This window comes from Pogoniulus pusillus, chromosome 12 (assembly GCF_015220805.1).
Source record: "Pogoniulus pusillus isolate bPogPus1 chromosome 12, bPogPus1.pri, whole genome shotgun sequence".
In the NCBI taxonomy this organism is placed as follows: Eukaryota; Metazoa; Chordata; class Aves; order Piciformes; family Lybiidae; genus Pogoniulus; species Pogoniulus pusillus.
The window spans coordinates 2,245,233-2,259,699 of NC_087275.1; the positions used below are offsets into that span (position 1 = coordinate 2,245,233).

The following is a 14,467-nucleotide window of genomic DNA, read 5'->3' on the forward strand; positions in this document are numbered from 1 at the left end:
TCCTATTTATCAGATGTGGGCCGAGATTAATGGTCCCTTGGCCATGATACCATCCAGTCAGCTTCTGGTAGTCAGCCAAAACATACCAAATTAGGAAGGGTCCACAGATCTGGTCCCCCAAATATGGGAAGAGTATGGGCCTTGCACCCGGTGGGCCATAAGCTAGGTGCATGAGCTTACACAACAGCATAACTCAGCCTGGGCCCTGGGCAGGCCAGACTTTATGGTGCCAGGTCTGTTGTCCCCTTTGTGTTCATTTATGTCCATTTAAGAGGTAAACGTTTATAAGCCTATTTGGCACCTGTGGGCCCTCCATGACACTGATCCAGCCCAGGATGCCATTGGCTCTCCTGCCCGCCTGGGCACACTGCTGCCTCATCTTCAGCTACCCTCAGGTCTCTGTCTGCCTGGCTGCTCTCAGCCACTCTGTCCCCAGCCTGTAGTGCTGCTTGGGGTTGTTGTGGCCAAAGTGCAGAACCCTGCACTTGACCTTGTTCAGTCTCATCCCATTGGCCTCTGCCCACCCATCCAGCCTGGCCAGGCCCCTCTGCAGGGCTCTCCTACCCTCCAACAGATCAGGACTTGCTCCTGTCTTGGTGTCATCTGCATCTGGCTCTAGCATTCTGCAGAACAGGCTGCTCAGCCTTACTCTGTTTCTTTGGTTGAGCTTTGTCCCAGTAATTCCTTTAATGGTCTGTTCTCCCCTTATTCTCCTGCCTAGCTCTCTGCAGAGGGCGCGTTGTGAGAGTGCCCACAGGCCCTCTCATTCGGGTCCTGGGCACGGAGGTGGCGATCCCTTGCAGCGTCAGCGACTACGATGGCCCCAGCGAGCAGAACTTCGACTGGGAGTTCTCAGGCGAGGCTGGCTTCGTGCGCATCATGAGCACCTGGGACTCCGCCTTCACCTCCGAGCAGTACCGGCAGCGCGTGGGCCGCGGCGACATCCAACTGCGGCGCAGCAGCAACGATGCTGTGGAGCTTGTGATTGCAAGCATCCAGCCAGCTGACCAGGGCAGATACAAGTGTTCCACGCCCAGCACTGACGCCACCGTCCAGGGAAACTATGATGCAGAGGTCCAAGTGAGAGGTATTTCTGAGGAGGGAGGTGTGCTCTACCTTGGCTCTTGATTGTGGCTGTCCCTACAGGAATGTTGAATTTCTGCTGCTTACAAGCATTGCATTATTTTTTTTTGATTCTCCCTGTTTCTGTTTAATTCTCCTGAAGCCCAAACTGAAAACTGGGAAGTATGATAGCAAAGACAAGTGAGGTGAGGAGAGGCTGTTTACTATCACTATCACTTTCCTTTTTTCTCTGTAGTAAATAGGGGTGACCTCATTGCTGTCTGCAACTACCTGAAGGGAGGCTGTAGCCAGGTGGGGTTGGCCTCTTCTGCCAGGCAAGCAGCAACAGAAGAAGGGGACACAGTCTCAAGTTGTGCCAGGAAAGTATAGGCTGGATGTTAGGAGGAAGTTGTTGACAGAGAGAGTGATTGGCATTGGAATGGGCTGCCCAGGGAGGTGGTGGAGGCACCATCCCTGGAGGTGTTCAAGAAAAGACTGGATGAAGCACTCGGTGCCATGCTCTAGTTGACTGGCTAGGGCTGGGTGATAGGTTGGACTGGATGAGCTTGGTTGATTCTATGAAATATGGAAATAAATATGAGAAAAATAAGCAGTGAGTTTACTGAAGATGTCTGCAAATATTAAATGTCCCTTAGGCTCTGGACAGAGAGGATGACTTCAATTAAAAAAAAAACCCATAGCTTATCTTCTCTCTCTTATTTATAGTGTTATTTAGAGAATCTTTCTATATAAAGGAGCTTGCCTTCCTCTTCTGCTTTTGTGTTTGATACTGTGGTCATACTCTGCCTTTGTCCTCTCATGTAAGCTTCTGCAGCAATAACTTGTAAGATGTTTTTTTCAGTGTCTTGTCATAGAATCAACCTGGTTGGAAGACGCAGAACCGTAGAATGGTCTAGGTTGGAAGGGACCTCAAGGATCGTCCAGCTCCAACTCCCCACCGTAGGAAGGGACACCCCCCACTAGAGCAGGTTGCTCAAGGCCTCATCCAACCTGACCTTGAACACCTCCAGGGAGGTTGGGGGGCACAGAATCAAAGATCACGTTGGGTGACTCCGTGCTCCACAGCTTCCCTGGGCAACCTGTGCCAGTGTCTCACCACCCTCAACCTGTGCCAGTGTCTCAACACCCTTATCCTGTGCCAATGTCTCACCACCCTCACTGTAAAGAACTTCCTCCTAACATCTACTTTCAATCTCCCCTCTGCCAGTTCAAACCCGTTCCCTCTTGTCCTGGCATTACCAGACCTTGTCAAGAGTCCCTCCCCAGCCTTCCTGTAGCCCCCTTCAGATACTGGAAGGCCACTCCAAAGTCTCCTCAAAGCCTTCTCTTCTCCAGGCTGCAGAGCCCCAACTCTCCTAGCCTGTCCTCACAGCAGAGCTGCTGCAGCCCTCTGAGCATCTTCGTGGCCCTCCTCTGGGCTTGCTCTAACAGTTCCATATCCCTCTTGTGCTGGGGGCTCTAAAACTGTACACAGTACTCCAGGTAGGGTCTGACGAGAGCAGAGTAAAGAGAGAGAATCCCCTCCCTTGCCCTGCTGCCCACACTGCTCTTGCTGCAGCCCAGGACATCTCCAAGCTCAGCCACTCCAACCTAGCACCCAGCCCTGGCCAATCAACCAGACCATGGCACTAAGTGCCCCAGCCAGGCTTGGCTTCAACACCTCCAGGCACAGCGACTCCACCACCTCCCTGGGCAGCCCACTCCAATGCAAATCACTCTCTCTGCCAACAACTTCCTCCTAGTATCAAACCTATAGGAATAGTCAGTGATGATATTGGGATAAGAAGCTAAAGCCAGGGGAAGGATAAATGGCTCTAAATGCTTGTTTGAAATTGAGCACTTTCTCCAGTGGATTTTCAGTTGATTTTCCTTGTTCCTGGAATGTACTTCACAAAATCACAGAATGGTTTAGGTTGGAAGGGAACTGAAGGATCATCCAGTTTCAACTCCCTGTCATAGGCAGGGACACCTCCCACCAGAATAGGTCACTCAAGGCCTCATCCATCCTGGCCTTGAACACCTCCAGGGAGGTTGTGGAGCACAGGATCTCCCAATGTGATCTTTGGTCTTTGATCACATTGGGAGATTCTGTGCTCCACAACCTCCCTGGGCAACCTGTGCCAGTGTCTCACCACCCTCACTGGAAGGAACTTCTTCCTAACATCTACTTTCAATCTCCCCTCTGCCAGTTTAAACCCATTCCCCCTTGTCCTGTCATTACCAGACCTTGTCAATAGGCCCTCCCCAGCCTTCCTGTAGGTCCCCTTCAGATACTGGAAGGCCACTCTAAGGTCTCCTCAAAGCCTTCTCTTCTCCAGGCTGCACAGCCCCAATTGTCACAACCTGTCCTTACAGCAGAGCTGCTGCAGCCCTCTCAGCATCTTTGTGGCCCTCCTCTGGCTTTGTGTGGGAAAAGGAATGATTGGAAAGGTGTTGCTCTGTGGTGGGTTTACTGCCCCATTTCTGAGCTGGCCAATGTGAGTGTTTTCTTCTTGCTTCCATTTGGTGATGCCTGTGTCTGTGTTTCTTTCACCAGTGATTCCCGACGGCTTATCGGTGAGCGGTTCAAAAGCACGTTCCTCCATGCCTCTCAGGCTGTCTGAGGGTGACTCCTTCAAGCTGCGCTGCTCAGCAGTTACCACCTCTCTGGAGCACACTCACTTGCATGTGACTTGGCAGATCAAAAGTGGAGCAGTGTGGCAGGACATCCTGTCTTTGACTCACGAGGGCAAATTCCAGCCGGGCCCTGGCTACGAAGAGCGCTATCGCAATGGAGAGATCCGCTTGGACACGGGAGCGAATGACACCTACTGGCTGGCTGTGTCCCAGGCCTCCTCCGTGGATGGAGGTGCCTACAGGTGTCTTGTGAGCGAGTGGGTGAGAGGGGCAGACAGCTCATGGCAGAAGATTCAGGAGAAGAGCGTGGAAATAGCCACTGTGGCAATCCAGCGCACCGGTGAGTGTTCCCGATAGCCTGGGGTCATAGCTGGTAGCTACGGCACTGCTGTGTGCAGGCAGTGGTTGTTTCACAGCAGAGCTTGGGTAAGCTACACTGAGTAAGGAGCTACTCCAGGAGAAACCAAAGTGCTGTTTAGCTACAGCACTGCTGTGTCTGGACAATGATTGTTTCAGAGCAGAGCTTGGGTAAGCTGAACTGAGTAAGGAGATAGTCCAGGAGAAACCAAAGTGCTGTTTAGCTACAGCAATGCTATGTCCAGACTGTGGTAGTTTCAGAGCAAAGCTTGGGTAAGCTGAGCTAAATAAGCAGATAGTCCAGGAGAAACCCAAGTGCTGTTTAGATAACTGGTCTATTCACATCTTAGGTGATAGAAAATGCCTGGCAGAATATTTGTAGCTTTTATTTTGGGGAGAAGGAGGATGATGGCATAGAAGGATTAACTGGAATCTCTTAGATGCCTAGAACTAGATTTTATCTCATCCTTAGTTCATTTCAGACTGCTTCTGGTTTTCTTATTTCTTAAATAAATGTCATCTTTAGCCCCTGAGCACCCTAAAACTGCCCTCTGCTCTCTTACTGGTGGTGATCAATGGCACAATGTTCACCTGGAGACCAGTGCCAAGTGGTGTCCCTCAGGGGTCAGTGCTGGGATCAGTGCTGTTTAACAACTTTGCCAGCGACATGGACAGAGCAATCAGTGCACCCTCAGCAAGTGTGCAGATGGCACCGAGCTGTGTGGCACAGTTGACTTGCTAGAGGGCAGGGATCCATTCAGAGGGACCTGCACAGGCTGCAGAGGTGTGCCCAGGCCAACCTCAGGACATTCAACAAGGCCAAGTGTAAGGTCCTGCACCTGGGTGGGTGCAATCCCAAGCATAGATCCAGGCTGGGTGGGGGATGACTGAGAGCAGCCCTGAGGAACAGGCCCTGGGGGTCTGGGCTGATGCAAAGCTCCACCTGAGCCTGCAGTGTGAGTGCAGCCCAGACACAACCCTGTGCTGGGCTGCAGCAAGAGCAGTGTGGGCACAGGGCAAGGGAGGGGATTCTGCCCCTTGGCTGTGCTCTTCTCACACCCCACCTGCACTCCTGGGTGCAGTTCTGCAGCCCCCAGCACAAGCAGGACATGGAAGTGTTGGAGCCAGTCCAGAGGAGGACTATGAAGATGCTGAGAGGGCTGCAGCAGCTCTGCTATGAGGACAGGCTAGGAGAGTTGAAGTTCTTCAGTCATGAGAAGAGTAGGATTTGAGGAGACCTTAGAGTGGCCTTCCAGTATCTGAAGGGGGCTACAGGAAGGCTGTGGAGGGACTATTGACAAGGTCTGGTAATGCCAGGACAAGGGGGAATGGGTTTGAACTGGCAGAGGGGAGATTGAAAGTAGATGTTAGGAAAGGGTTCTTTGCAGTGAGGGTGGTGAGACACTGGCACAGGTTGCCTGGGGAGGTTGTGGTTGCTCCCTCCCTGGAGGTGTTCAAGACCAGGTTGGATGAGGCCTTGAGCAACCTGTTCTAGTGGGAGGTGTCCCTGCCTACAGCAGGGGGTTGGAGCTGGATGATCCTTGAGGTCCCTTCCAACCCAGACCATTCTGTGATTAACACAGAGCTGCCCTACAGCACTAAGCAGCTGCACTTGCTGTGTAGGAATGCCAAGTGATTCAGTGACAGATGTAAAGGTTTTCTGTATGTCCTTTGTCAAAGTAGCATAGAAAGATCAAGAGAATGAAGGCAGGCAGTGATAACTCAGCAGGCCAAATTATCCAGTGGTTTTTGTGACTGGCAGTGCATCATTGGTCACAATGTTGGCAGGGGTCTGGCAGAGGAATGGCTGGAAAGATATCACTGCATGCTTGATTAAGGAGACAAAAATACATACAGTGCCTGGGATATCCAGGGATCCCTGCCCTTGTAGGTGTCAGACAGAAATGCACTAAGCACTTAACTGCCTTAGCATTACCACTGTTAGTTGGAGGAGGGAGAGCAGAGGAGGTTGCTGTGTCTTGCCATTCAGTAGGTGGAAAACCAGGCAATGGTGATTGCCCAAAAATGTAAGATTCAGAGGACGTTTTGGGAGTGCTCAGACAATAAGGATATCTTTTTCACCTTTGTAATCCTTTAATCACTACAGAAGAACCCAGAACTTCTGAGGGTTTTTTTGCTAGCTCATTTTCAATGTACTATTGGTGTCCTGGTGGCTTGAGAAATTTGACAGGGTCTATCTGCTTCCTCTCTTTGAGTGTACAGAGCTGTCTTGGTTCTAGCTTAAATTTCCCATAGAGCTAACAGAACCAATACAATAGTAGGATGCCTTCCCCTCTCCCCCCCCAACATACTGTGGGAAAGAAAGGAATTAGATGTAGAGAGGAAGAGAGTAAAACCCCACACCCAATTAGATGGCCTTGCTTCAACTTGGAAGTTAAAAGAGAAAACTTTAACAATAAATAAAAGGGATTTGAGGTAGGGGAGTTACAAAGAGTCATAGGGAAGGGAAACAAGATACAAAATTATCTATACAACCAGATTGATGGCAGTGGATGGAGGTGGAGTCAGGATTTGTCCACCACGTGGTAAAAACAGGAGCAGAAGGAACAAAGGGTGGTGCTGGCAGGTAGGGAGGAGAAGGAGAGTAAGAAATAGAAGTTCCTCTGTTTTTATAAGGGGCTAGACAGGAGGTGGGAGTGGGCTAACCATTACACCCGGGGTCAGGTTCAGACCCACCCCCAAGGAGAAGTCAGGAGGACATGGGGCCAGGTTCAAGACCACCCCTTAGGAAGGTTAACCCTTTACAACAGTAAAGCCTGCAAGTGCTCTCTGCTGAGGCAGGGCTTGCTTAGTTAGGAACTGTAATTCTCTACTCCATTGCACTTAGGAAGAGTTTGCTTTAAGTAGGTGAAGTTTAATTAGCAGCTGAAAACTCCTCACTCTTGAGGATGGCCAGGAGCAGCAGCAGTGCAGGTTTTTAGTGTGGCTGGGGAGCATGGGTTTGTTTGTGGGATTTTCTTTGTTCATTTTGTTTTGGTGGCTTTTGAGGTGGTAGAAGCCCACCCCACAAACATTAAGGTTAGGCTCGATGGGTCTATGACCAACCTGATCTAGTTAAAGATGTTCCTGCTCACTGCAGGGGGGTTGGACTAGATGACCTTTGAAAGTCTCTTCTAAGGCAAAGTCTTCTATGATTTTTAGCTCAGTCCTTGTCAGCATTAGGGCTTTGTTAGGAGCATGGAAGGTTTTTGTTCCTGAGTTATGCTAAATGGGATAGGTTATTCTCAAGCAAAATGTCACGGGAATTTTTACTTGCACATCCTGTAGTAGCATCTAAAGAGCATCTTGGGTGAACATCTGAAACCTCTGCACTTGCATGCTAAAATTAGCTTGAGTAGTAAAACATAGAATCAGTCAGGGTTGGAAGGGACCACAAGGAGCAGCCAGTTCCAACCCCCCTGCCATGAGCAGGGACACCCTACCCTAGATCACACTGGCCGCAGCCCCATCCAGCCTGGCCTTAAACACCTCCAGCCATGGGGCCTCAACCACCTCCCTGGGCAACCCATTCCAGCCTCTCACCACTCTCATGCTCAACAGCTTCCTCCTCACATCCACTCTGAATGGTTATTTACAATTTGCTGCTGGACTTCTTCTCCTGCTGTAAACTATGGAGTCAAATTTTCACACATAACTTGTGGGAATGGAATGTGAGAAGGATAATAGCAGTTGAGTGCTGGCCTTGATTTCCCACAGCTGCTGGCTACCTTATCTGAAGAAAGGATAGGTAAGTGGGCATCTTGTTAATGAGAAAAACAAGGCAGGGTTTATGCAAAGGACTGGGTTGTTCCTGCCTGATTATGCTAATGTGCAGGTGTGTGCTCTATGCTCAAAGACTATATAATGGGAGTCAGAACAAGCAATAAAGAATCTCTGGTGTAATTCACATCAAATGGCCTGGAGTCCATGTGGCATTGCTGAGCTGTGAGAGCTTTGACCATGTTCCCACGGCAGCACATAGGTAGCTGCAACAATAATCAAAACTAAAAAAACCCAACAAAGCAACCAAACAAGAGCTCTGTATTGGAAATTAATAATTGGTTATGAATGACAAGTATTAATTTCTGTGTGAATGTTGAATTTTTATTATTAAGATTAAAAAAATTGGGAAAAGTCCCTGAAATTCTTTGGATTTTCAGTTGGCAGGAAGTAGTGGCATAGAACTGAGCAGTTTAAACAATCAGAACTTGGAAATAGGAATGTGAGAACAGGAAAACTTCGAAATTATGGAGTCTTGGCATTCACTCCAGCAGATTGTGATGGTTTGGGTGTTACCTCCCCCCCCCCCCCCCACCTTTGGAAAATCACCCAGACTAGACTCAGCCTCTGGAAATTGAATGAAGCTTTATACTTACAGCTTAGCACAAGATACAAGCAGAGAGTTAAAATAGTTACAGCTATAGACAGACATAGACAAGTTAAAGGTAATACAGAAACACAACAGCCCTGCCAGAAACCAGAGTGCCCGGGAGGGGCTCCCAACCACCCTTCCACCTTCCTCCCACTGCAGACTTTGCCTTATGTTCAAGGTGAGTTTGGAGAATTGGCCAGGGGGGTTAGGAAGCAGATGGATTAGTCACACAGAGGGCAGGTTAGGTTAGGGAGAGAGAAGTGCAGCCCCAAAGACAGAGAGCAAACAACTGTGTTATCTATGTTTGTGTTCTTGTTTTTTAGCCGTCTCAGCAAGCCCAAGAGTGCAGCAGACAGCACCATTGTTTCCTTTACACAGCTTATATTCTAATTCTTCTCACCAAAATATCCCAGCTAGGCTCAAACTAGCACACAGATATACTCATGATGCTTTTTGGTCCATGAGTAAGTCTCCTGTACCAAAGACACTTTCAAACTCGTGATAAGGATCCTGGGGTAAAGTACAAAATACTCCAGGCAGAGGGAAGGAGAGAAGAGATGCTTGTGCTAGCTGCATGCAGGTGCCTGCCTTGATGCCCAGTTAACAAACTGCAAATGGCAGAAAGGCTCTGTGCTGAAAGACTGAATGCAGAAAGGTGGTTTCTAAACCACCCTCCCTTTAAATACTTCAGTTTGAAAATCAAACTGGCCAATAGGCACTGGCATCCTGGCATCATTGTTCTGGGCAATGAATTCAACACTTCCTGCCTCCTTTCACCGTGCAGGGCAGCACAAGACACCTGACACGTGGTGCTAAGCTCCAAGCCCTCAAGGCTTTGCTCATCTGACTCAACTTCCCGGACCCATAACAGGAGGAGGAGAGCAAGGGCTAAACTGGCCTGGCAGGATTTGTGCCCTACCAGGACAACCTCTCACCAAAACACACCCCCAGCCCCTCACAAAAAAAAGCAAACCAAAAAAACCCAAACAAAACAACACAACCCCCAACCACAAATAAACACCCCCCCAAAAAAAACTCAATCAAAACAACCCCCAACCACAAATAAACACCCCCCCAAAAAAACCCAAACAAAACAACACAACCCCCAACCACAAATCAACACCCCCCCAAAAAACCTCAAACAAAACAAAACAACCCCCAACCACAAATCAACACCCCCCCAAAAAACCTCAAACAAAACAACCCCCAACCACAAATAAACACCCCCCCAAAAAAAACCAAACAAAACAACACAACCCCCAACCACAAATCAACACCCCCCCAAAAAACCTCAAACAAAACAAAACAACCCCCAACCACAAATCAACACCCCCCCCAAAAAAACTCAAACAAAACAACACAACCCCCAACCACAAATCAACACCTCCCCCCAAAAAACAAACAAAAAACCCAAATCCCCCACCACAAATAACCCCCCTAAAAAAAACCCAAACAAAAAACCCCAATCCACAACCACAAATGCCACCCCAAAAAAACTCAAACAAAAAAACCCAATCCCTAACCACAAATAAAAGCCCCTCAAACAAAAAAAAACAAACCCAAACCACAACCACAAATATCACCCCCCAAAAAACCCAAACAGTAAACCCCAAACCACAATCACAAACAAGCACCCCTAAAAAAACCCAAGCACAACCACAAATAAGCACTCCTCCCCCCAAAAAAACTCAAACCCAATCCCTAACCACAAGTAAACACCCCCCCCAAAAAAAACCCCTCAAACCACAACCACAAATCAGCACACCCCAAAAAAACCCAAATAAAAAAACCCAAAGCACAACCACAAATTAGCACCCCCCAAAAAAACCCAAATAAAAAAACCCCAAGCCACAACCACAAATAAACACCTCCCCAAAAAACCTCAAACAGAACCCAATCCCTAACCACAAATAAACCCCAAAAAACCCTCAAACAAAAAAACCCAAACCACAACCACAAATAAACAACCCCCCCAAAAAAAACCAAACCACAACCACAAATAAGCACCCCCCAAAAAAAATCCCAAACTCCATGCCCTCATCCAGATCATCTATGAAGATGTTAAAGAGGATGGGGCCCAGCACTGATCCCTGAGGGACACCACTAGTGACAGCTGCCAGCTGGATGTGGCACCATTCACCACCACTCTCTGGGCTCAGCCCTCCAGCCAGTTCCTAACCCAGCACAGAGTGTTGCCATCCAAGCCATGGGCTGACAGCTTAGCCAGCAGTTTGCTGTGGGGGACAGTGTCAAAGGCCTTGCTGAATTCCAGACAGACCACATCCACAGGCCTCCCCACATCCACCAAGAGGGTCACCTGATCGTAGAAGGAGATCAGGTTAGAGAGGCAGGATCTGCCCTTCCTAAACCCATGCTGGCTGGACCTGAGCCCTTTGCCATCCCTCAGGTGCGCTCTTATCACCCCTAAGATAACCTGCTCCATCAGTTTCCCTGGCACTGAGGTCAGGCACTGAGGTCAGGCTGACAGGTCTGTAGTTCCCAGGTTCCTCCATCCGACCCTTCTAGATCTGTTTTCTTGGAGGAGCTCAAAATCATCTCAGCAGAAACAAAGCTGTCTCCTAATGTAGTTCCTGGTGCTTTCAGTGCATGCTTTGTCTTCTGAGGGATAATCCTTGACTCTCCTGTGAGAGTGGAAAATCCCACACATGTTTTCCTGCTGTGCAAAGGTGATAGGTGGCCTGTGATGGGGATGAGGCTGCTGAGGGCATACAAAGCCTGTTCTCCTTCCCTTCCTTTCCCAGCCCTCATCGTGTCTCATTTTCTGCAGTGCTGATGCATGTCTCCATTGTGACAGATCATGAAGCTCATTATCTAACAGGCATTTGAAGCTGCAGCTTACTGAGCACCAGCTTCTGTAGTAAAATGTGAAGTCCTGGGTAATTGTCTTGGTTCTTATTTAAATTTCCAGAGACTCAAATAAATTTGATAGAAGCAGCAACATTTTTTTATAGAGTGCCCTTCCCTCTTCCCCCTTCTTTCCCAAAGGAAAGGGATTAGATGGAGAGAGGAAAGGGTCAGCACACCCAAATAAAGAATCTCACTCTGATTTGGAAGTTAAAAAGAAGAAAAGTTTAACAATAACTTAAAAAGGTGTCTGAGGTAGGGAAGTTACAAAGGTACAGGGAAGGGAAAGCAAATACAAAGGTATAAATACAGCCAGATTGTGCTGGTGATGGCTTTGTCTGCCTCGTGGTGATGGCTGCGTGGTGAAACACAGAAACCAGGAACAGGATGGTGATGGTGCTAGGACCGAGGCAGGGAGTGCAGAGAGAGAGAACAGAAATCCCCCTGCTTTTGTGGATCTCTAGACAGGAAGGGGGAGTGGGTAACCATCACCTGATGGTGTTCAGACCCACCCCTGGGGAGGGGTCAAGACCACCAAGGGTCAAGTTCAGGGTTACTCCCCCAGGAGTGCCCAGGTGGCCAAGAGAGCCAATGGCATCCTGGCCTGCATCAGGAACAGTGTGGCCAGGAGGACAAGGGAGATTATTCTTCCCCTGTACTTGGCACTGGTGAGGCCACACCTTGAGTGCTGTGTCCAGTTCTGGGCCACTCAATTCAAGAGAGATGTTGAGGTGCTGGAAGGTGTTGAGAGAAGGGCAGCAAGGCTGGGGAGGGGCCTGGAGCAGAGCCCTGTGAGGAGAGGCTGAGGGAGCTGGGGGTGTGCAGCCTGCAGCAGAGGAGGCTCAGGGCAGAGCTCATTGCTGTCTACAACTACCTGAAGGGAGGGTGTAGCCAGGTGGGGTTGGGCTCTTCTCACGGGCAACCAGCAATAGAACAGTCTCAAGCTGTGTCAGGGGAGGTCTAGGCTGGATGTTGTTAGGAAGTTGTTGTCAGAGAGAGTGATTGGTATTGGAATGGGCTGCCCAGGGAGGTGGTGGAGTCACCATGCCTGGAGGTGTTGAAGCTAAGCCTGGATGAGGCACTTAGTGCCATGGTCTGGTTGACTGGCCAGGGCTGGGTGCTAGGTTGGGCTGGCTGAGCTTGGAGGTCTCTTCCAACCTGGCTGATTCTCTGATTCTATGAGTGTTAACCCTGTTCAGTAACTTACAGCAGGCTCTTTTAAAAGAAATAAACCAATATTGGTTTGTTTTCTGTTTGAGTAGTTGTTGTTGTTTGTTAAAATCTCTTCATTTCTAAGCTCTAGATGTGGTCATCTCAACAAGCAATGTGTCTGTGACTGAAAGAGACTCCCTGGATCTCACATGCAACATCACGACAGACAGGAGCGGTGTTTTCCAAGCGGAAGTGACCTGGTACTTTTCTGTGTCCCCTGATGATGCTTTGTCAGCTGCTCAGGTCTTGCTGAGCATGGACCACGATTCTGTTGTCAGCGATTCAACTCTCATCAGCATGAGCCACGTGGATAGGAACTCCTATCGCCTGCTAGTGCGTGATGTGGCTGTGGAAGACTCCGGCTACTACTTCTGCCAAGCAGCTGTCTGGGTACCACTGCACAACGGGAGCTGGCAGAAGGTGGTGGAAAGGACATCTGCGCCAGTCAATGTGATGGTGACAGCTTTAGGTGAGTGATTTTTGCTTTCAGAGTCCAGGAGTAATGTACTACTCATTCCCTGGTCCTATTAGAAGTGTGAGAGGACCCTGCAGAATTGCTTCTGTGCAAGCTTCTCATTTGTATCTGGCATCTGCATGTGGGGTGCCTCTCACATGGAAAAACAGAGCTCTGACCTATGTTGTTTTGGCTTTGGCCATTATGGGGTTTTATCAACTCTTACTGTGTGTCCCATCCATGCACTCCACTTGCTTATGTCATTGAAGTCTGCAAGTGGGAAATACACCTTACAATCCTACCTTATTTTCCAGTGGTTGGAGCTGCTCCTGTTGTCACCTCCCTTGTACCGTTAGCAGGGCTCTAATCCAGCCACGGTCATTCTCTTTGACCTCTGAATACAACCATGCCAGGTTCTTCTCTCTATTTTTAGGAGTCATTGCCATGAAAATTGTTTATAATGGAAACTCCAAGAGCTTTCAAAGTGGAGGTTATGTTTTGCTGTTGTTGTCACTGGAGAGACACTACATCCAACCAATGGACCTAGAGTGGGACGTGACTTTCTGCTGCTTATTTTCCTCTCGCAACACATAAGTTCATTTTATGAGACATAACTGTTGAGTAGTGTGGTCAAGTGAGAGAGCTGGCTTGTGGCTAGCAGTGTCGATTAACATGGTGACTGTGACAGTTTGGGAGTTCCCTGCCCTCCCCTCCCTTGTGAAATCACCCAGACTAGACTCAGCCAGCTGGGAGTTAAGGAATGAAGCTTTGTATTCACAGTTCAGCACAAGACACAAGCAGAGAGTTACAATAGTTACAGCTATAGACAGACACAGAGAAGTTAAAGGTGATACAGAAACACAACAGCCCTGCCAGAAACCAGAGTGCCCAGGAGGGGATCCCCAGCATCATTCCATCTTCTTCCCACCCCTCTACCTTCTCCCAGGGTTTGCTTTATGTGCAAGGTGAGGTTGGAGGGTTGGCAAGAGGGGTTGGAAAGCAGAAGGATTAGTTACACAGAAGCAGCCCAGGGCACCAACTGCAACAGAGACACACACACACACTCTGCCTCTCCCACTCTGTCTTAGCCGTGTTTTGTGTCCTCGTTTTTACCCATCTCAGCAAGCCTAGGAGTGCAGCAGACAGCACCAGTGTTTCCTTCTCACAGCCTGTCATCAATTTTTTCTCATTCAGATATTCCAGTTAGCCTCAAACTAGCACAGTGGCCCACTAAAATAGCTTTCTCCCTGCAGACTTTCCTGCTCCTCAGTGTGGTGCATTTTCCTCATTCAGTCCTGGAGATGAGGCCATTTGGAGCCTTTTAGACAATTGAAGGATTATTTATGCACTTGAAGTTGCAGCTTCCATATGTTGCTTCAGAATTTCTGCAAGTTCTTTAATTCAGTAGTGGGGGGCAAAGATCTACTTAAACAGAAATTTGATGGTCTCTCAATTCTCACCTATTTTTACTCCCCAGTTGTCATTGTTGTTAGTTTTTCCTTCATACA

The 14,467-nt window shown here is 48.7% G+C and overlaps 1 protein-coding gene across 1 annotated transcript in view; it reads left to right on the forward strand.

Moving 5' to 3' along the window:
* Positions 1-14,467, forward strand: part of PTGFRN (prostaglandin F2 receptor inhibitor) — a 117,740-nt gene that overhangs the window by 45,633 nt on the left and 57,640 nt on the right. The window contains exons 2-4 of the mRNA XM_064152261.1: positions 722-1,087; positions 3,620-4,039; positions 12,591-12,974. Coding sequence (XP_064008331.1) covers positions 722-1,087; positions 3,620-4,039; positions 12,591-12,974 — 1,170 coding nt within the window. The remainder of the gene's footprint in view (positions 1-721; positions 1,088-3,619; positions 4,040-12,590; positions 12,975-14,467) is intronic.